This window comes from Lagopus leucura, unplaced genomic scaffold (genome assembly GCF_019238085.1).
Source record: "Lagopus leucura isolate 7727_CA_CO unplaced genomic scaffold, USGS_WTPT01 Super-Scaffold_100001, whole genome shotgun sequence".
Lineage (NCBI taxonomy): Eukaryota > Metazoa > Chordata > Aves > Galliformes > Phasianidae > Lagopus > Lagopus leucura.
This window is the reverse complement of record NW_024962262.1, coordinates 59,428,919-59,452,538: the sequence shown is the minus strand read 5'-3', so window position 1 is coordinate 59,452,538 and position 23,620 is coordinate 59,428,919. Positions and strand designations below refer to the sequence as shown.

At 43.2% G+C, this 23,620-nt stretch overlaps 1 protein-coding gene across 3 annotated transcripts in view; it reads left to right on the top strand.

The window, feature by feature from the left end:
- The first annotated feature begins 484 nt into the window (after window positions 1-484).
- SCML2 (Scm polycomb group protein like 2) overlaps window positions 485-23,620 on the top strand; it is a 76,401-nt gene continuing 53,265 nt past the window's right edge. For 2 of the 3 annotated variants that reach the window (XM_042868317.1, XM_042868316.1), the window contains exons 1-3: window positions 485-559; window positions 11,333-11,440; window positions 16,321-16,389. In XM_042868317.1, coding sequence (XP_042724251.1) covers window positions 11,419-11,440; window positions 16,321-16,389 — 91 coding nt within the window. In that variant the 5' untranslated portion in view covers window positions 485-559; window positions 11,333-11,418. The remainder of the gene's footprint in view (window positions 560-11,332; window positions 11,441-16,320; window positions 16,390-23,620) is intronic. The other variant, XM_042868318.1, reaches the window with a different exon arrangement.

The following is a 23,620-nucleotide window of genomic DNA, read 5'->3' as shown; positions in this document are numbered from 1 at the left end:
TGGATGTGGCACTGAGGGACGTGGTCAGTGGGCACGGTGTGATGGGTTGGGGGTTGCACCAGATGGCTTTAGAGGATTTTTCCAACCTTCATGATTTAATGATTCAGTTATGTATTGCTCATTTCTGTCACACTGTCTAAGCACTTAGCATTAAAATGGTGAAGAGTCATCCTCCTTGTTTCTGAAGAACCACTGACCGGTCTGAGGGCGTTACTTTAAGTGCAGTAGCGATGTGCAATGCATGCAGGACACTAGCACTGGCTAGCTGAATTCGACTTCCACACTGAAGAAGTTGGTGCTTTATTTGGTATATATTTGGATTTCTTTTCTTTCCTTCTTCCCTTTCTTTTCCCTTCCCTTCCCCATCAGCACACCCCGAACCCCCAACCATCCTCCCGCAGCCGGCTCCCCGCAGGTAGGGGCGAGGCCAGGCAGAGGGGGGGCGGTGGGGCCGGGCCGGGCCGGGCATGCGCGTTGCCCCCGCAACATGGCGGCGGCGTGAAGCGGCCGGCGGCGGGAGCCGCTCGAGGGAGGCGGGGGTGCCTCTGCCCCCGGCCCGGTGAGTGGCGACGGGCAGGGCCGTGGGGCGGGAGCGGCGGGGCGTGGAGCCGAGCGGGAGCGGCCACGTCCCTGTGGCGGCGGCGGCAAGGGTCGGATGACGCCCGTGTCCGGTGTCCGGCCTCCGGGGCGGGCGGTCATTGACAGCGGGGAGCGGGCGGAGGAAGGGAGCGGCTCCCGGGGAGCGGTCCTCAGCGCGGTGGGAACCTGAGCGCGGGCTGAGCTGCGAGGAGCGCTGAGGGGCCGGCCACGAGGGCCGGCTGCGGGACTGCAGAGTTACAGTGGTGTCCGAGCGAGATCTTACACAAGCAGGTACTCTTCGAGAGATGTAAGGACGCTTCACGTGTTTTAGCAAGTGTTTTAAGTAGCGCTTAGTGATGGACGGGGCTGTGAGCATCCCGATGTGTCTGTCCGTGTCCCTGGTCACTGCAGAGGATTTGGACCAGGTGGTCTGCAAGGGTCCTTTCCAACTCAAAGAGCTGTATGGTTCTGTGCCGTGTAGATACGATGGTCTGACTCGTGAAGAACTCTTCAGTGCAAACTAGGGTATGTTTTTATTATTGTTATTATTATTGTTATTTTTATTCAAAGAAGAACTGCCTTAAATCTTTGGGTGTTTAAGGCTGTTGTGCTGCATCTTGCTCTTTGGAAGCAGCAAGGGAAAGCAGTGTGTGGGGCAGTGGGTGTTGGACCAGCGGCAGCACTCATGCAGGTGACAGAGTGACAGCAGGAGGGCACCCAGTGGCAGCTGTATTGCGAGGCAGCACGTTAGCATTGGGACATAACCGGGAGGTGAACGCCCTGCAGATTGCTATCAGTTCAGGGGCCTGGCAGTGTGTGGGGGAACTGCTGCCTGCCTGGGGCAGGGTGAGCCCTAAGGTCCCCTTAGGGCATAATAAAACCTAAGTGCTGCTTCAGGCTGATGGCACTTGGATTGGTGTAAAGAGGAACCGAGTTAAAGATCTAGTATCATAGAATGGCCTGAGTTGAAAAGGACCACAATGATCATCTAGATTCAAACCCCCTGCTATGTGCTGGGTCACCAACCACCAGACCAGGCTGCCCAGAGCCACATCCAGCCTGGTCTTGAATGCCTCCAGGGATGGGGCATCCACAACCTCCTTGGGCAATCTGTTCCAGTTTGGTTGGTACTTCATTTACAGGAAATTTCATGGCAATGCAATCAGAAAGTGTGTAAAGTTGAAGCTGAAATCTAGGTGTTGAAGTATTTGTAGGGCTGTTAAGTGTAACGAGGTCTGGTTCTGAGTATTGAAGTAATGCTCACCGACTGTGTTTGAGACGTAGCTGAAAAGGTTGATGGCTGCTGTAAGTAATGCAGTAATGCTTGTGTAGTATTTGCCAGGTTGCTTGGTATTAAATATTTTATAGGAATGTTCAGGTTCTGCAAAGAAATACATGACTCCATGTGATACACTCCTTTCACACTACTTAGAAGTGGCCTAGGTACATAAATGCAGCTCTAGTGAGGCCATTCTTAAAGTTGGGCACTATTGTAAGTGTCAATCTTATTGCAAAGAGGATTGAACAAGAAGCAGCGACAGTCTCCTAGAAGGTATTTCCTCAAACTCTGTGTGATGCTGCTTTGAATGCACAGGTGCCTGCTTTCTTTCTTTCCACTGGCAGAGTTGCTGCTGCTGCCCTTGCTGCCTGCAGTATACTGCTCTGGTAAGGCAGAGAGAGATACTGTATTACTTTCTGGAGTGCCTGCCTGAGTTCGGAGGAGGCATCAGAGAGGGTTTCCATTATACAACCAAGTGTAATTTGTTTTTCACTAGTGTGAAATTTGCAGTGCCGAGAATGCATTTGTATCCAATGTCTGCCTAAAAGTTGCCTATATGAAATGCCAACTCTGCTTTACTTGAGAGAGCATGGAATAGGCTGAAGCAAATGTAGGTAGCAACTTCAGCCATTTGCATGCGGGTTTCCTTTTCTCACAATTTTGCCTTGTTGCTTTCTTAATATTCAAATTGGATTGTAAGCTGTGAGTGAGCCATGTTTGCTTCCTTTATTGTTGAAGTCTGTATGTGATGGAGTGGAAGTCTGAGGAGAAATGGAGTCTGCAGTAGTTACTGCTTGATATTAAACAGCATCACTGATGGGAAGCGCCCATTGTCATTAGCTGTCCAGGACACTGCAGCTGGCTGTCTGGCTTGTCAGGCTGCCTCAAGCAGGGATGGGCAAAGTGCATGGTTCTTCTTGCACGTGTTCACATAATCTCTGACAGTAACTCAGTGTACTGTCATATTTTCCAAGTGTAACTAAAACAAATGGCAGGTGGGGATGGGGATAGTGCTTCAGCAAGTCTGCGCAAGTGAGGCTGTTGACCAACTCATTGACCTCTGCATCTGCTGGGAATGTGAGATTCTGTTTGTTCCCATTTGACAGAAGTAGCCTTGGGCGCATGGTCTTAGTGCTGATTGCTTCTTCCAGAGATTAAAATCTTAAATGTAAAGGATGATGCTGTCACTGTTTTTCAAAGTGTAAGACGTGCCGTGTAAGTGTCCCAGGACTCTTGAGACTTCTGGCATGTTGGAAGTGCCAGGAAATCCTCTGTAAAGTTGTTGAGGCTTAATAGAACCACTTGCAATAGTGGAGCAACAGAAATGTTAAAGGTAAAGTTGTTAGTACTTGAACATTACAAGTGTTTTCATTGCATGTCATGATTTTGGTTTTTTTTTTGCAAGTATCTTAATTTTAATTTGGCTCTATGTAATTTGAAGTTCCAGAATGTTTATTAATATTCCAATACAATTTGATGAATGTTTGTTTTTGTATACACGCTGCTGCCGCTTGACTCGCCCTTTGCAGGCCTCTGCTGTGGAGCAGTAAGAGATAGCTTGGTGAGTGACAGGCTCAGCTTGCTCCTTGTACTGCCCTATGCTTGTGTCCTATCTGCAGTCTCTTCAGGTTGTTTTGCAGAATGGGCGAGGGGCCTTGTGCCTGCTACCACTAGGGCCTGATGCTGCAGTCTTGTCCTGTGGCATCTGCCTGGGGTGTCCCAGCCAGCAGCAGGCATGCTGCCCTATTATTTGCAGCAGATTTACAAGCAGCAACCAGGGCATGAGCACTGGTGAGGAACCTTGGAGATGCTTGTATCTCTTCCCTGTTAGTCTTTCTGCTTGGTTAGTGAGGAAATGGCCTGGATGGATGGATGGATGGATGGATGGATGGATGGATGGGGCCCTGGGCAGCCTAACTTAGTGGTTCGCAACCCTGCCCATGACAGGGGATTGGAACTGGGTGGGCTTTAATGTCGCTTGCAACCCAAGCCATTTTAAGAATCATTAATTCTATGAAATAAATTCGGAGGAAAGTCAGGAGCTGCATTCACACTGTGGAGCAAGCAGGAAATATCTTTAGAAGGCTTCTTATCTCTTTTGGATAGGCTTACTCTGATCCTTTCTCTTGTATGTGGTGGATATGGGGCATGGGTACATGCAATGGTATTGGTTGTGGTGGAGGGGATATGCTGCCTCCTGTACTATCACAGGGTTGCTGCCACTGAAAGTGATACCTTTACTTTCTATGTCCTAGAATCATAGAATATCAAACGCAGTATTAGCTTAGATATGAATGAAGAAATATGCAGTTCTTTGATGTGGTAGCGTGTGCGTCTCTTAGCAGCCCTCTGGGTTTAAGACTGTTTTATGGGTAATATTTGATCGTTTTTGATCCAAATTGGTGAATCACACACTGGAAGTGTGCTTACTGCAGTTCTCCTGTTTGCTCTTTTCCTGCCTTTCTGAATTATTTGCAGGGCCACAAATATAAAATTCTTTATGAAAGAACTAAAGCCTTTAACAGAACTTTGGCGCTCTTCCATGTGTTCTAGTAAGCCATAGTCTTTCTGCTCCACAGGTGCCTAGATATCTTATGTCCAGACTAATCTCCAAGTACATTTTCTTTGTTAGAATTTGTTAGAATAAAGCTGTGAGCAGCTCAGGTATGAGCAGTGTTTTTGGACTGATTTTTTTTTCCCCCCTGTATTTTTCTGGTGTATTTTCTACTCAGCTCCACATTTGGTATGTTGTCATCTAACAACAAGTAAGATGTTACAATAAAGGTAGATATTCTGGTTTAAATCATTTAATTCTATGCTTTCAGCTTTGCAAATCAGATCAATTTCTATTTTAACATACCGAGGAAATCTGGTCCTTTCATGAAAGGGATGAACTCCTTTGATGGCAATCCAAGTTTGTTGTCTTCTCAAAGTAATATGATATACCTTTTTGTACAGGGCAAAGCTGAGGTTGAGCCTTTGGTCATCTGTAGCATGCATTAGTTCAGGGAGTGTCTGAAGTTTATAGAACATAGAAGAGAGTAGCACCATTTTAATGGGGTGCATACATGGAATGAAGCACACACCATTATTTATGTACTGTATGGAATCTACCGGAGATTAAGGCAGGAAGGTTCAGTGCAAGGAGTGCAATTCCTGGGGCATGTTTAAAAGGCCACTTGGAAAGAACAGCTCATAAAAGTGAGTCTTGTACGTGGAGGAATGTGAAAGGGTATCAGAGAATTTGGTGGAGCTCTTTACTGTCGCTATCATCCTTCTGGGCTCAGATTAAAAGGACCGTGATGTCTGTGGTGGTGTTTGTAGGACCATATCTCTCCTGTCTGTGCCTACTCTGAAAAGGTAGGCAGTGCAGGCACACCTGCCTGGTGGGGCATTGTGTTGTTTGGGTTCTTAAGGGGGGTGGGGGGGACGAGTGTGACCTTGCATAGATTTCTGCATCAAACTAAAGGTGACTGTGCTCTCTAGTTACTCTGCTGGATGAGCACAAATCTGGACCACAGAGATCGTTTTGTAACTCCACAATACATATGGGGTGCTCTTCAGTCCCATCTGCACTGAGCTTCTACAGTCTCTCTAGGTAGCATTTGCAAGCAATGTCGCTGAGAGGAAGCAAGGGCTGTCTAAGAGGTTGTAAGGCCCTTTTCTAGCAGCCCTCTGCTTGTCTTTCCACCTCCTGTCTTCCTGTGTACACACATTCTCCCAATGCTGCTTTTGAAACCGCTGCTATTGCTTTCTGTTGAGAGGAGTGCAGAAAGCCACGCAGGGATCTCTGGCATCCCATTGTCCCCTGATCGTGCATCTTTGCTGTGTTTGCAATAGCAATTTCTTTTCTCCTTTTACCTGCTGTGTTTGCTCGGTGCCTCAGAGAGCAAATAGAGCTCTGTGCTGCCTAGGGGCAGGCTGAGCTGGAGGCAGAGGAGGTGCATCTGGGTGTCCTGAGAATTTCATGCAGCTGCTGAGCTCTTTGCCACTGTTGGTCGTGATGCTTAGTTTTTTTTGATGCGTCGTTTAATGAGTTTGCTCCATGAAAGCAATTCGAGTTAGGAATTCGAACAGAGCCAGGTCAAAGAATGAAGATGAATGTTTGCAGGAACAGTACCCCAGGAAATCGGAAGCAGCACAGAAGCTTTAGTGAGTTGAATCCACCAAAATGTTGGTGCTACTGCAAATATGTACCAGCAAACCACTAAAACTGACAGTCTGACTTAGATAGAAATGTAAGCGCCGCAGCTGTATTTTTGATTTATTTGTATATAACATTAGAATGGCCTTTCATGTGGGAAGACGGGCATTTTAAGAATATTTGAAGCTGTTAATGGGCAGTCAGCCGCTGTGCTGAACTGCTGACTTCACACATACCATTTCCTTTTTCAGGTTTTTACAGCCCCACATCGTCTGACTTTTAAAGCAGGACGGGGGCGAGCAGAGAGAAGGTATTTTTATTTTCCATCGGTAGCCATGGAGCGGCTCTTAACTTTAATACCAATGTCAAATTAGTAAATGTTGAATGTCTATGATATGAGATGTTTCTGTTTTTGCTTGATGCTAGCTACGTTATTTACCCCTGAGACTTAACTTTTCTGCTGTTCACACTGATAAGTATATATTTCTCATTTCAGGAATTCTGGGGACAAATCTGTGGTCTAAACCTTGTTAACATCGCTTTTTAAGATGTACAATGCCTGATTCTGTGTGCAATAATATATACCTCGTACAGACTGAGAGTTTATGATTTTGTTGTCTTGAAATGCATAATTACAATTGCTCACATCCAAAGCAGATCGTAAACTTACCTGCAAGGAGGCCAGAACGTTTACAAACAATATTTTATTGCTGACAGCTTAGAAGTTTGGTAATGTGATCACTTCATAAATAGTGAGCGGTACGCTGTTGGTCAATTTCCAAGCAGTTTTTGAATCGCAGTAAATTTCTTCTTGGTGTTTGTAAAGCAGTATGATATTTGTAAAGCAGTAGTTACTTACTCCCTTCCTTCACCAGCTTAAGAAATATTCACTTAGTTGTATATGCGGCTGGCTAACATTGGCTCTTTTGGAAGCCTGTGATTTTTTCCAAAGGATGGGTTCTCTGAGCTATGCTAAGAGAGGGTTTCTGGTCTCTCCATTTCTTTAGAAGTTCTGCCATAGGAAAATGTGGAAGTTTAATTTCCTTTCCTGGAAAAATCCTCACTTTTTATTTATTTATTATTGCAGAAAATGTGAAAGAAAGGGGATTGTGTTGGATCATGTTTCTTGTCAGAGCACCAACCGGTTATAGATGTGTGTGCATAAATGAAAGGAAACCTCAGCTCTAGGTTTTGTGTTGAACTCTGAAATGTGCGATGCCAAGTCTCACTGATTTACAGCTGCAGAGCTTGTATTTTGTAATCGTATGGCACATTTGCGCCACTGTAAGGTTGTTTTTTCTTTTGTCTTATGAGATGTTGTTTTTCTATAATGGTGCCACAGTGTGTGTTCCTGGAAGTGTTTATGGATGGCTCCCGTTGCAGAAATGCAGAGGTGTACACTGTTGAGTCTTGAGGTGTATGTGAGGCTGTGCACTGGGCAACTTGCCTGGAAGGAGGTCTTCCAGGAGATTTGGAAGTATCGAATGTTACAGCAGTATACTTTGTAGCCTTATTCTGTATATTTGACTGTTTGCAGAGCCTCTGGGACTTGTGCACACGGTGTGAAGCAGTGCTTGTGTTTAAGAGATGACAGGTGAATAGAGGAGTAGGTGAAATAAAATATTCCCTGTTCAGAAACAGTAATTGTGAAGGAGTTTAGCTCCTTGTGAGGAGCCAGAACTGCAGTCCTGCTTTGCCCTTGCACAGTCCTGCTGCTTGGACCCTGCACGCCTCAGAGATCACTGTCTCTGTCTTATCTCCAGGCCGAGCAGCACGGTCCCTGACACAAGCACCCCTGACACAAGCACCGTAACTCGTTTGGTGATGCTAAGCTCGCTATCCACTGGGCGCTCAGGCTGCTTTCAAATGTTCCCTTTATCTCCATAATCCCACACTGTGTGCTTTTTATGAGCAGACGTGCTGTCAAGATAAACCTGTGCTAGGAAGCCCTAAATATGCATGGCTTTTTTTTTTTCAGGACATTCAGCTCGCTCGAATGCCTGGAAAGATAATGGAGATGTGGTCGGGAGAAAACAGAACGAGTTGATGTCTTCTGTAAAATACCGGCTTCTTAGAAATGCAGCAATGTGTGTCCTTAGAGTAATTCTTTCAAAATTAGAAGAGCAATGTGAGACACAAAAATGTTTCCCAGCAAACAGGATGACCCCTAGCGCTGTGCAGCAGCAATGTACAGAGGTGAAGGCTGAGATTCATCTGACAGTGCGCGTCCCACTGACAAAGGGCTGGCGCAGGGGGAGCTGGCTGCTGGGAGAGACACTGCTATTAGCATAAACACTGCAGTAAGGAATTAAAGGGAGGTGAATGCTTTCCACCTGTTCGTGTTGGTTTGGTTTCCATTTTTTGCTTGCTTGGTTGTTTTTTTTTAAAGTAGCTGATGCTAGGGAAGTTAATCAGAGAAAGAATAAAACTCAGCTTATAGGATGAATTGAGAAATAAATGGTGTAAGTGGTACAGTTGATCAATATAAATATGGAGATCTTCTCTATATTTTTATGATGAATTTAGTGTTCATGCTTTTTTTTTCTTTTTTTTTCTTCTTGAAGCTACTTGATTAATTTCTTAAGCTCAGCTTTCCATTAAGTTTGGAAAAGACCTCTAAGACCATCTAGTCCAACCACCAGCCCATCACACCATGCCCACTGTGCTGGTGAGGGCTGAGGTCCACCTTGGGCAGCAGAGGAGGTGACTGCTAGCTGTTGGCTGCATTATCACTCAAGGTAGTGTCAGGCTGCCCCTCAGACTGCCCGGTGAAGAAGCTCATCCTTCTTTTCAGACTGACCCTACTGTTTTGGAGGTAGCTGGTTTCTTTTTGCTACTGTTCAGCAGTTGTTAGAGACTCAGAAACACCGTATTCGAATGTCTTCTGCGACCACTGTCTCTGCCTACCAATTAGTATAGTAGAGACTGCAAGTTGAGTGCTGTAGGTGTGATCAGGCTTTAAGCAGCACCTATTCCACACAGCAATACCCCGTATACCCATAGTTCAGCCCACGCTCTCAAAGCTTTCTGTAGCCTTGTATTTTTAACAGGCTGGTGGGCATGCTGTAAAAACGCCTATCTGCTGGAGCAGGGGCTAATGAAACACTGGAATCCTTTTTATGTCCTGACAGACACTCCGGTTGTGCTAAACTTGATGACTATCACTGCAGGCTTGGAATCTTTATTACTGCACCAAGTGCAATCTGGTGCTTGGAACAAAAAGATAAAAACCATGCGCTGTTTTAAAGTAATCTGTAAAAACAGTTACTTTGACTCCGTATCACCTTTCGCAATTTATTACTCACGGCGGAAAAGCTTTGAATTTTTGGGGGAGTCTATGAAAGCATCAAGTATTTCAAATTTATTTGATGTCTTAAAAGGATTTCTGTTCTTAATCCTGATGATCGCTTATGCCGTGAGTGCCATTGTGTAGCAAAACCAGCTTACTTTATGTCGGTGCTCAGTTTTATTTATAACTGCTTTCAAGTCTCAGTTCCTTGAGTTTTTGTAATGAATATCCAGCACCTTTGTGTACTGCCAACACATGAAACGCGTTCTTCAGTCATTGGACTTTCAGAAATCATACTTATTTTTAGCAACACAACCTGCCCTGTGTGAAGTTTTCATCATAGAGTCTACCACCATAGTGTACAAGTTCCTCAGAATTTCACTGAAATTTCACTGTTTCCAGGAATATAATTGTCTGTATAACACGCCTCTTACTGTATGCAGTATTGGTGTCCTTTTTTCAGTATGTGAGTATAAGATTCGAGAAATTCCAAGTAGATATCTTGCTTTTCAACTATTGTTGTTGTTGTTTTTAATGACACTAGAAAGATATGGTTTCTAAAAATGTGACTTCTGGCAAAATTCATCTTTGAAAAAGTACTGACTTACTTAAATTTAAAAAAAAAAATAAAAATCATGAGCTGTTGATGATATAAACTCTGAGCTCATGGAATTTCCTTGAAAGGAAGTGATCAAAGAAGGGAGTTCACAAATGTGAATGTACAAGGTCTGCTGTGAAAGTAATGCCTCATGTTTTATGATGTCGGCCTGTGACATCGGAGGTGGATGTTGGTGGTACGGCAGTGCAGTTTGAACCTTCCCGCCAATGCGCCGATAGATGTTGCTGCTGTGTGACAGATGGCGGCAGAGACAAAATGGCGTCTGACATGGAAGTACGTATGGAGCACAGGTGTGTAACTGAATTCCTCCATGCAGAAAAAATGGCACCTATTAACATTTGTTGATGCTTGCTGAACGCTGATGGAGACCGACCAGTGGATGTGAGCACAGTGAGGCAGTGGGTGGTGTGTTCCAGCAGCTGCGACAGCGGGCCACCTCCACTGGTGCAGATTTTTATGAGCGCAGCACGCAGGCTCTTGTTCATCACTGGTGACAATGCATAGCTCATGGGGGCAACCATTGCAAAAGAGTATTTTGTAGCTGAGAATTTGTTCTATCAAATAGTGTTATTGTGCTCTTTGTATCAGTTGTAGTTGTCATGGAGATAAATAGGAGGCATTACTTTCAGAGCGATCTACATATTTTTATGCGCTGTTATTTTGAATAATGTCAAGTAAACTTGCTGATTTTGTTGCTTTAGGGATAAAAAGCTTCAAATGAGTTTGTCTTGGATTGAATGCAGTCAGAATTCCCAAAACTAGATGCTGGAATAGAAGTAACACACACAAATGTTTTTGCTGCGTTAAAATGGTTTCACTGAGTTGTCCCTTATAGTTTCCAAGAACTGCAAGAGTGTGTGAATCTGCAGTTAGCTTCCTCTAATGGCTTCTCCCAGCTCTGCTGTAAGTGGTTACGACCAGCAAGCAGATGCAGCGAGCAATTGTGCCTTTGTGTAGATTTCTTACATCTATGTTTTGTTCCTCCTTCCCCTGTAGCTCAGAAAGAGCATTTTTTTTATCCAGGGCTTTTTAAAGTGGTGGTTGTTAAACTCTCTGCACGTAAGTGGGTGATGCATTAAAGTCTTTCTTCCAGTTTGCAGTAATGTTTGTTGGGGAAAACAGGAAAAAAAAAGAATGTTTTATGTCTTTCTTTGTATTAGAAACTCACTGCGAATGCAAATCATTATACAACAAACCTCCTAAACCAATGAAATAGAAGTTTGGGTTCTTACGTACCCTTGCTGCTTTGACACATCCATTGTTTACATGCTGTTCTTCCACAAATAGCTTGTTAAACTTTTGCAACCTTAAACTGGCAAGATAATTGTAAAACAACACACACACACAAAATCCTGCTTTCCAGAACAAGAAGACCCAAACTCTAACAACCTCCCCCTGACTTGTTGTATTATTACTCCACAGGAAACTGTTGTACTGAAAGGAAGAATTAACTGGTCTTTCAACTTCAGCCTTTTTGTTGTGAGAGGGAAGATCACACAAGTGTTACCATGGGGAGAACCACGACTAAAGGTGAGGCCTGATAACTTTTATCCGAGAGGAAACAGGGAACCTGTTAAACTGTCTCTTCTAAGGTGACAGGTTATTATTTGTCGATTAATATACTGTGAAGTTAAAAAGGAGAGATATTGAACACAGGTAGGTTTAAACTTTACATTTTTTTAGAGTAAGTATGCTGAATTCAAGTTATCCTGGAGTTCTGTACTGTTCAACCGAGAGAATTTTGACCTGTGACAGTCTTGAAGTCGCTATACTGCTCTAAAATTGAAGAACATGTCTAGATGTGATATTAAGTGAAATGTAGTGCTGTATTCTGTATCTGCACAAAATTACGAGAGGAACAGCTGAGTAGTGCAAGGAATAAATTTTAAGTGCAGTTAACAGTGTTAGCTGCTGTTTTCTGCAGGCTTTTGAAGATAAAATGGGCACTTTTAAAATAAATCTGCCCATGATGTGGGCACTGTATTATGAAGGTGTGATTTGTGCTGTATTGTGTCTGCAGAAGTTACTGTGAGTTGAGTGCTAAAATGTGTGAGTGCTAAGAAGTGTATTTGGGTTGGTGAAACAAAAAGAATGTAAAGCAAGAAGGCCCACTTGAAACCATGTTGCTGCTGCTTTCCAAACCTTTCAGATGGGTAGCTTTCCGTTATAAAAGATCCCCAACACTTCTGAACTTATCTTGAGCTGTCCACCTTCTGCCCAAGCTGCTTTCAGTGCTCATGTGCTCCCTTGGTAAATAATTGTCTTTTGCTAAATAGATTTTCTGTAATGACAGCAGTCATCTCTTTAATTGTTGCACCAAGAGTTTATGGAGGAAGTCTGCCCCCTTCTCTTGTAGCTTTTCTGCATGGCTGTTTTCTAAATGTACTGAAAGAAGCACTCTGTTCTGGGCAGATAAGAATCCCAGTGGGAAAGCACAAAAGGAAAGGGAAGGAGGCATATTAGATTTACTCTTTCTTGATAACCTTAGCTGTGTGCACTGAGGTTTGGTGAAGGGCAGGTAAAATATGCTCACATCCCTATATGTTGGGGACTGAAAGCAACTTGCTGATCTGTGGTAAATCCTGGGCTTTTTTTTAGCGAACTTCATATAAAGGTGAGCAACTGCTTGGCATAGGCAGAGTAAATGTTTCTGTAACTGTGGGGTGTTTCATGTCCATCTGAAAGAGAAGAAGGATTTTATGTTTTTTAGAAAAGTAGCCTCCTGGTATGTTTTGAACACAAGCTAGAGTTGAAGACTTTAAGATGGCTAAGAAATAGCCGTGCGTATCTTGAAAGCATGACTGTGAACTTTTTTCACCATGTTGGACAGCAAGCAAATATGAGGTCTTAGATGACAAACGCATGCTTCCTCATGTAGCATGCAACAGTGAAACGTAAATGCTAGCAAAAAAGATGATGCTTGCTGGTGTACAGACGAAAAATCATCTTGTTTGCTGAAAGGTTAACTCTTCCCTGAAATAAGTGTTTCGGATTTGTTAAGTATATCAAAAAGGAAGCTAGTGTTCAGCACAGGATTTTGTAAGAGGAAGTGTAAATTGGCCACCAGAGTCATCTTTACCAGACTTTATATTCTGCAGGTACCTTTTCTGATTGTTATTTGTTTGGGGTTTTTTTGCCCACATTTACAAGCCAGTAAAGATAACTTTGTCTGATTTCTTCTTTGTCTCTATTTTTTTGCATGATAGATGTGGTTACTCTTGCCTGTCTTTTGTTGAATAATCTTATCAGCAGAAGAATTCTGTGGTTACTGATAGGGTGTAGTTATGTAAACACAGAGTTTTGAATCAGTAAGCAGAAAGTACTATTTTAAATAATTTATTACAAACTTGTTGCATATGTACTGCTGTAGTTTATGATGTGTGCTGTCAAGAAGGTTTTATTTCAGTGAATAACAGAATATACTTCTTTTTAATTTTAGTAAATGCTACCAAGATGAAAACATTCTTTTACAAGGTTTTGAAAATTCCTGTTTAGCCTGTATGTATTATAGGCTACCCATATATACGTTGTGAATTACATATACGGATGTATTATATGCTACCTGTTTGCATAGTGAATGTAGCAACTCTCTGTGTTTATATATATATATATATATAAATAATAGCATATAAATATACTATTATTATATTATATAAATAGTATATTTATATATGTATTTATATATTTATATATATAATATATATTTATATTTGTATATATTATGTACTATTTATATAATAGTATATAAAATATACTACGGGATGTTTAACACTTTGGTTGAAAGTGGTATTTCATTCATTTCTCTCTCTTTTTTTTTTTTTTTTTTTTAGATAATTGAATAGCATATAATTAAATCCGCAGTAGCAGCATTTCATTTTTGTTTATTTTTTGACAAAATGATCTGAAATATGCTGTAAGGCTAAAGTAAACTCACGTAAACTGGAAAAAATAAAAACAAGCTTGTCCTTTGAAAATGGACTTTCTGGACAGAGAAGATAGATAATAAATTAAACTTGCTTTGTTCACCGTGACCTTCAAGACTGTAGAACTAATAAGTCTCTGCTGTCTCTAACATACAAAAAAAGTTCCCATTTTCAAGTGCACTTTCCTGCCTTGAAGGGAATAAATCATTGAATGTAGTTAGCTGAAGGAGACGAAAAGAAAATGCTCTTTGTGTCTATAGAAATATTAGGGACCTTCACAACCTCATTTTTGAGGATTGACCTGAAAGTTTACCCAAACTGAGGGTCATAATGCTGAGGGAATCGTATTCCTCAATCCAGGTATTTGACATAATAGTCTTCCATGTCTTAATTTTGTTTTCAATGATCTTTTGAAATTGAATTTTCTAGAATTTGGGTATCCAAATGATGTATGTACATTGGCACATTTAAAGGCATTTATTTCATAGTTATACATTTAGATTTTAATAGATCTTATATTCCTTAATATTCCTTATAAAAATAGGCCATAAATTCTTATCTGCTCTGGCTAATGACATTGGAAGAGGCACACCAGACCACAGCATTTTAGCATCTGTGAAGCATAGTCTAAGGAAAACCTTTCTGAGTTGTGGGAGGTGGTAGCAGATTCCAGGTATCTCAAGCAAAAACAGGCTAGCAATTCCTTCAGTTCATGGTATTTCATCTGCTTAGATAAAATAGCTCCAACTTTGTAGTGATCTTCTCACCATTAAAAGCTGGGATGTATAAAAGCAAGGGGAGCCTAGAAAAACAATTTTGGTTTTAGTCAGACTTTTTTTTTTTGGATGCTTCTGCATGTACTAGGTATGTTTTGCTTGATTGTTTTAAAGAACAGCTTTCTGCCCATCAAAACCAAGTGATAGCAATGGTACTTTGAGTTTATTATAAATTAAGATGCTTCTAGCTTGGATTAAAGAGATATTTAAGGAATCCATTTCTTTTCATTAACGTCTTAATCTTGGTTTGTTCTTATAGTTTTTTTTTAATGGCTGATTGTCAGTGACACGTTCTTCTTAAAATGTTCCATTTCAGTGTTCCTATTTGAGATAGGCAGTGACTCAAACTGATACAGGAAATAAATAATTTGTGTGGTGGTAGTTGTCAGTGAAAACTCATCTGGTGTCCAGGCCATGGTTTTTCACATTCTTTCACCTGTTGTTGATTTCTCTTTTCATGAAAGGCTGTCATCTTGTTTGAAATCTGGCGCTGTAGGGGAGATGTTCTTTCATGACTGTCCTTTCAAGTTTTGGTCTTTGTAGGATGCAGTTATTGGTTCTATTCTTCAGTACTCTCATGTGGGACTCCATTGGATTTCCCCTTCAGAAATAAGTGCATCGGGAAGCTTTCTCTTCTGTAAGCTGTCAGCCTGATGTCTCTGACAGTCCCATGATTTTTTGTATTTTTATTTTTTGAAAGCCTCAGTACCAGAAGTTGTAAAACATGGCAAAAAGCTTTTCTAGTGATTACTACCACCCAGTAGAAAACTGGCTGGATTCAGTTCAATCCCCAAAAAACTGGATAGAATATATATTGAACTGTAGGAAGAAGGCAGTGATGATGTCTTCTTTTCAGTGGTGTGAGTCCCTTCTTGGGTTCTCACTGGTAGCTATCAGGACATAGAGTGTCCACTGCTGAACAAGAACCTAGGTTAGAGCTCCATGGGCGCCATCCACAGGTACTGCAGCTGGTCCAGCCCTCCGTAAGGATTTTTCTTTGGGACCCTGTCAGGTGCTTTTATCCATTTTATATCTGTGAAGTGTCTCACCCCTGAGTGCACTTCAGTGGCCCTGACCAACCTCACCTAGGTCCTCTTCCCCACCAGCACACGCCCTGACATCACCCTGGTACTGCCAGCCCCTTCCCCAGCAAGGCCACAGCAGCAGGCTCTGGGTCAATGGCCCGCTGCTGGGCCCGTGGCCCAACTGAGCCTGACCCTGTCCCCAGGGAGGTTCTCATTGCTGGGACTGCCCTGGCGCCCCTGGCTGCCTGCTCTGTGCTGGGGTGGTTACGACAAGCCCTGACTGCCACTCCTTCCCTAGGAGTCCATGGACTGTGCTGTGACCTGGCAGGAGAATGCCACGTCCTGTCCTCCATAGAGCCCAGGGCCTAACTTGTCTCCTCACTGAACTGTGGTGGAGGATTTGTGGACTGATGAAAGAAGACTATTCTTATTCTACTCCTCCTATATCTATATCTTTTCAAGCTGTACTTTTCAGTATATTTTGAAAGAAAAATAATGTGGTCGCTAAATTTGTATTACAAATACCTTTTTATTATCCACTGAAATAGATAAAACAAAGTCTTTGGAATGACAGATTCTCTATTGTTTGAAAGTATTCTGTGTTATGCTGGATGTTATTATGATGAATTACTATTATGATTATTATGATTATTACATTTATGAAGTAATGAAATCTTGTCTTTTAGATTCAAAGGAAATTAAAAAAGAGAAAGATGGAAAGAATCAGCAGGCAAACAACCCGTCTTTAAAAAGTGGTAGGTATTGCAGCTGTCAGGTTATTAGTTAAGGTACCTAAAAGGAAAAGTATATTTGGAATGTCTGTCTCTTGAGACTGTTTTTTTCCTTCAGTCTCTTTGGCTGTAACTGATGACTAGTTAAAAACATACAATTGCTTTTGTCTCACTGTTAGCAAAGTATGTTTTGGTGTAGCAAATGACTGTTGAAACTGCTTGGCTTGAATCTGACAGTTTTATTAGCTCACACAAGTACTCATGATATATGTAATCAAAGACTGTGTAAATATAAACACTTTTTAAAGATCTTTTACTGATCTCCTTGTTCTTCTGATGATGTATGCTCCTGTTGAATGCCTCTTTTGCCTCAGTTACCTTCTCTTTCATTAATGCGTGCTGTTGCCAAAAAAGTTGAATTTCAGTTTTAATAGTTTGAGATCTTAATGTTGCTAACTGGATTAAATTGCCTGAGTTTCTAATTTTACTTTAAATAAATTCTGTTTTCAAATCAACAGTTTATTGATGATGAACTGAAGAAAACTACACAGTTGTCAAAAACAAGCCAACTTCTTGTAAACTTATACAATCTCTGTTGTCCTCAGTAGGTTCCATAGGCTGATATATACGTCGGGCTGTTGGGAAATATGTGGAACTGTTGGCAATTTCACTTTTGTGAAGTGCAGTAGGAGAGAAGCAGCATCCTTATATGCTCTTCATGCATTTGCTTTGGTTGAGTTTGAGTTTTGCACCTCCCCTATGAGGACAGGCTGAGGGAGTTGGGCTTGTTCAGCCTGGAGAAGAAAAGGCTGCGGGGTGACCTCATTGCAGCCTATCAATACCTGAAGGGAACCTACACCCAGGAGGGGAGTAAACTCTTCAAAAGGGCTGACGACAGCAGGACTAGGGGAAATGGATCCAAGTTGAAGGAGGGAAGATTTAGGTTGGATGTTAGGGGGAAGTTCTTTACTAGGAGAGTGGTTAGGCCCTGGAACGGGCTGCCCAGGGAGGTTGTGGATGCCCCGTCCTTGGACGTGTTCAAGGCCAGGTTGGACGGGGTCCTGGGCAACCTGATCTGAATGTGTATGTTTGGTGGCCCTGCTAGGCAGGGGGGTTGGAACTACATGATCCTTGGGGTCCCTTCCAACCCGGGTGATTCTGTGATTCTGAGGCAGTGAGAAATGTCATGAGTACTGTTGACTGAAGTAGAATATCTGTTTAAGAGTCCTTAGTTGTTAGGAAAATATCACTGGGTTACTTAAACTTTCACTCTTCTTACATTTCCATACCATCTGACTCCTAGTGGATGGTCTGGTTCAGAGGTTTTACTTCATGCCACCTGAGAAGTTGTGTTATTGACTATGTCAGGGACTATATCTTTGAACATGGTGAGAGACTAACAACATAACTGGGTAGTTGAGGCGATGTCTTTTTGCATAAAGATGTGATATCCTGGTTCTGGAAGCCGTAGTAATGCTTTCTGCAGTTACATTTCTCAGACTTCTTTCTTCCATTTCTTGGGAGCATATCAGTGGTAGTTTCTTCTCACTTATGAATGCCCTTCTTTGCATGACTTAAAGTGTCTCTCTTCCCCTCTCCAGTTGTGTAAGAGGAGCTTACACAGGAGGACTCGAATGGCATGTCTGTATTTTAAAAAATGTTGTCTGACATGACAGATGGAGCCCCATGAGACAGCCCCCATCAGCAAAGTTCTGTTCTTGTGTGACTAAGATAACTGTATTTCTGAGTCACTATAAAACTTCCTTGTCTTTTTCTGCACTAGAGAACAGTATGTTGAAAAACTTTGGGCAGGAATAGTGCTAAGCAGGCAAGCCTTGTTCTGTTCTCTGAGTTCTTCCACTTGAGACTATGCTTTTCATCTGAGCAGTGAATTTGCTTATGAAATCTGGACTCAACTCTGTCAAACACCCACAGAGGAGTGCCTTGCTTAGGATCTCTGATTAGCTATAGATTAGATGATAGTTTTTATCCTGTGTTATTTGTTGTTGGTGGCCAGAAAGAAGAAAGAGACCTCTTCTGGCCAGTGGAAAGGATGCATTGGTGTGGAAGAGAAAAAAAAAAAAAAAAAAAAAAAAAAAAAAAAAAAAAAGGAGAGAAGAAAAAAAAAAGTAAAAATAGACTGCAGTTGGTAGGGAAAGGCAAGAGTAGATAAACTGGCTGAATGATCCCAATGTAAGAAAAGAAGTACAAGGTACAAAGAAGGATATGAAGTACCTTACAATTTACCTGCTATGTTTGCAGTAGTGTATAAAACAATTAAAAGGAAACTTCATCTTTGTCAAAGAGGGGTGGTGGGAAGAAGAATAAAAAATATGCATATTTGGATCAGAATTCTCAGATACATACCAGGGGAACATGGGGATGAAATGAGAAGGCACAAGGTGCTTCATCTGTTCAAACAGGATTTAGACTGTGATAATACTATATTGTCATGGTTCTATGTTTTTTGTTTTTGTTTTTTTTTTTGTTTTTGGGTTTCAGTATTCCACATCAAAACATCATGTAGTGTACGGGGCATTAATTAATTAATGCCCCAATTCCAAGTACCTATCCCTGTACATTATAGCAGTCACGGGATCTGGCCCTTCCGGGTGGGGGGGGCGCTCTCTTGCTGCTTTGCAGTGGGTGCTGGAGGTGCTTTCCTAGCCGTTCCAAGCTTTTCAGGTTTGAATCGGTCCCGGGAACTCTCTCTCTCTCTCTCTTATCTTGTCTGATTTATTAATCTCAATTTCAATTAAATTGTATATATTGTGTTATCTTGTATTCCAATATTATAGTAAAATAAGTTTTCCTCCATAGATTGTTGCCGCTGGTCTTTTCCTCCCTTCCTTCCTTCCCATTTTTGTGGGACTGGGGTGAGGGGGGGAGGGCAGAGGCCTGTCGCCCCTGTCACGGACATAGATTGATCTGGTCAACTCCGTGACAGATTTTGGCGCCCAATGTGGGGCAAGCTGCTTTTTAGCTTTAGAACGAATCTCTTTTTCTCTCTGCTCTTAGAGAGCTTCGTTAGGGAGCATTATCAGTAGTTCAGGTTTCTGTGCTGGAAAACCTGACCTTGAAAGATTAGGCGTACTGCCAGTGTTCTGGGATATTTGTAAACTTTGAGCACTACTCAGTCTGGGTAGTGCCTTTTTATCTTTTTTTTTTTTCCCTCCTCTTGTTAGCTTCAATTCATTAACCCCTTTTTAGCAAGCACCAGTGATGAACCCACTCGTTATCGTGGGGGTGCTGGGTAAAGGATTTAAAGCAATGGTGTTACTCACAACCTACTGGCCAATAATCCATCTCACACTTACGTGTTATGGAATTCAATTCTCCTGAATGTACTCCAACGCATTCGTAATAAGGAGTCTTCTCCAAAACTAGAGAATGATGACTGGCAGGGAATACGGAGAGGTTTAGGAAAGGTCTTAGAAGCATGGGGACCCGCAGTGTCATGGGATTTTACTCTTGAACACCTGTGGGATCCTGAGAAACTAAGCCAGTTTTTGAGTCAGGGACTATGCGGCTTACATAAATCTAAGGAGGTACAACTTATTTGGGGTTTGGCTTGTGCTTACCGTGCCCTATATAATACCATTCTGGAGAGAGAGTGTTTCCGATCTGAGGTTCAAGCCAAAGGGGAAAATCCCCAATCAAATCTAATCGATCACAGGAGACACCAGTAACAATACCAGTTGCTCCTGTGGAGGGCAAGAAATGGAAACGAGTGTCTTCACGTCTTGAACGAAAAAGAGAAGAAGAGGAGGAGGAGGAGGAAGATCCAGGCGAGGGGCCCTCCTCAGAACCACCACCATCGCGAAAGGCAAAAGGAAAAACTAAAAGACGTGCAGAAGAGAGTGATGAAGAGGAAGTTTCTATTACTACTCGCCGGCCTCTAAAGATGACTGAAATCCAAGGTTCAAGAAAGGAGTTTACACGGCGCCCGAATGAAAGTCTTGTTTCCTGGTTGGTTCGCTGTTGGGACAGTGGGGCCCATAGCTTGTCTCTGGATGGTAATGAAGCTCGCCAACTAGGTGCCATTGCCAGAGATCCAGCTATTGATAGAGGAATTAGTCGATGTTTGGATGAGGCTGCCTCCCTCTGGGAACGAGTGTTAACAGCCGTGAAGGAAAAGTATCCCTTCAAAAATGGCTTGAAGATTGCAATGAAAAAATGGGATACAGTTGAAAAGGGTATCCAGTATTTGAGGGAAATAGGCGTGGTGGAAATGTTGTATGACCCTGACTTTGTTCCTAACCACCCACAGCAAAACCGCGACCCTGAAAAGGTGAGGACAACGCCTGAGATATGGCAGAAAATCGTGACAACAGCGCCGGACAAATATGCCGCTACACTAACATCAGTGTGTGACAGATTCAACGAACAACAGAGAACGCCCTTAGTTTATGAATTAATTGTTACGCTCCAAAACTACGAACAATTGCTGTCCCCAATTCATGCTGCCGTTGCTGCTATATCAAGAATGATGACGGAGCAGGTGTCTCAACTGATTAACCGTGACAAACCTGTAGCAGTATCAGAGACGCTTGATGAAGATCAGGATAATCAAAAGAGTCTAATGAAGGAGATCAAGGAGATGAAGGCGATGATCCGAGCCCACCTAACTAAAGACGATGAACCTTCCTTCTCACGTGCACCATCAAAGATCTCAGCTGTCAGAAGCAAACGCTCTCCAGCTCAAGTAAGGGGTAATACACCGCGAATTGCCTTGTGGTATTACCTACGTGACCATGGAGAAGACATGGGGAAGTGGCACGGTCAACCTACTCCTGTACTACGAGCCCGGGTGAAAGAATTACAAAGCAGATCAACCACCAGTGCAGTTGCTCCAGTTACCACAGGTAATGAATAGAGGGGCCCTGCCCTCAGTCAGGAGGGGGAAAGGGATAACAGAGTATATTGGACTGTGTGGATTCGATGGCCTGGCACATCAGAACCACTGAAATATAAGGCACTGGTGGACACTGGTGCACAGTGCACTCTGATGCCCTCGAGTCACCAAGGGACAGAATCAATCCATATTTCTGGAGTGACCGGGGGGTCTCAAGAATTGACTGTGTTGGAGGCTGAGATAAGCCTCACTGGTAAGGACTGGCAAAAACATCCTATTGTGACGGGCCCAGGGGCTCCATGTATACTAGGTATTGATTATCTCAGAAGGGGGCATTTCAAGGATCCTAAGGGGTATTGATGGGCCTTTGGAATAGCTGCTGTGGACACAGACAACATTAAGCAGCTGTCTGTTTTGCCTGGCCTGTCAGAAGATCCATCTGTTGTGGGGCTGCTGCGAGTAAAAGAGCAACACGTACCGATTGCTACAAAAACGGTGCACAGGCGGCAGTACCGCACCAACAGGGATTCTTTACTCCCCATTCATAAGTTAATTCGTCAACTAGAGAGCCAGGGAGTGATCAGCAAAACTCACTCACCTTTTAACAGCCCCATATGGCCAGTGCGTAAAGCCAGTGGAGAATGGAGGCTGACGGTGGACTACCGTGGCCTGAATGAAGTCACACCCCCACTGAGTGCTGCTGTGCCGGACATGTTAGAACTCCAGTATGAACTGGAGTCAAAAGCGGCCAAATGGTATGCCACCATTGACATTGCTAATGCCTTCTTTTCTATTCCTTTGGCCAAAGAATGTAAGCCACAGTTTGCTTTCACATGGAGGGGCGTTCAGTATACCTGGAACCGTTTGCCCCAGGGGTGGAAACACAGCCCGACCATTTGCCATGGGTTGATCCAAACTGTATTGGAACAGGGCAGTGCTCCTGAGCACCTGCAGTACATTGATGACATCATTGTGTGGGGCGATACAGCAGAAGTCTTCACAAAAGGAGAGCGAATGATCCAAATTCTTCTGAGTGCTGGTTTTGCTATTAAGCGAAGCAAAGTGAAAGGACCTGCCCAGGAGATTCAGTTCCTAGGTATAAAGTGGCAAGATGGCCGTCGTCACATCCCGACAGATGTGATCAACAAAATCACTGCTATGTCTCCACGCACTAGCAAAAGAGAGACAATCTTTTCTGGGTGCAGTGGGCTTTTGGAGAATGCATGTTCCAAACTACAGCCTCATTGTAAGCCCCCTTTATTATGTGACGCGAATGAGAAATGAGTTTACATGGGGCCCTGAGCAGCAGCAGGCTTTTGAACAGATTAAACAGGAGATAGCCCATGCCGTGGCCCTAGAGCCAGTACGGACGGGACAGGGTATAAAGAACATCCTCTATACTGCTGCTGGAGAGAACGGTCCCACTTGGAGTTTGTGGCAAAGAGCCTCAGGAGAGACACGAGGCCGACCCCTCGGATTCTGGAGTCGGGCGTACAGAGGGTCTGAAGAGCGCTACACTCCAACTGAGAAGGAGATCTTAGCCGCTTATGAAGGGGTTCGGGCTGCTTCTGAAGTAGTCGGTACTGAAACACAGCTTCTTCTGGCACCTCGACTGCCAGTGCTGAACTGGATGTTTAAAGGAAAGGTTCCCTCCACCCATCATGCTACTGATGCCACTTGGAGTAAGTGGATTGCACTGATTACACAACGAGCACGGATGGGGAACCTCAGCCGTCCAGGAATCCTAGAGGTCATCATGGACTGGCCTGAAGGTAAAAAGTTTGGAACACCACCAGGAGAAGAAGTATCACGTGCTAAAGAAGCCCCACCATACAATGAACTACCAGAGAATGAAAAGAAATATGCCCTGTTCACAGATGGATCGTGTCGTATTGTGGGGAAGCATCGCAGATGGAAATCTGCTGTGTGGAGCCCCACACGACAAGTTGCAGAGGCCACTGAAGGGAAAGGCGAATCGAGCCAATTTGCAGAAGTAAAGGCTGTCCAACTGGCCCTAGATGTCGCTGAGCGGGAGAGGTGGCCAATGCTCTATCTTTACACTGACTCATGGATGGTGGCAAATGCCTTATGGGGGTGGTTACAGCAGTGGGAGCAAAATAACTGGCAAAGAAGGGGTAAACCTATTTGGGCTGCTGAACTGTGGAAAGACATTGCTGCCCGAACAAAGAATATGGTTGTGAAGGTGCGCCATGTAGATGCTCATGTGCCCAAGAGTCGGGCTACGGAAGAACAGCAAAATAACCATCAGGTAGATCGAGCTGCCAGAATTGAGGTGGCTCAAATAGACCTGGACTGGCAGAACAAGGGTGAATTATTTCTGGCTCGGTGGGCCCATGAGACCTCAGGTCATCAAGGGAGAGATGCAACATACAAATGGGC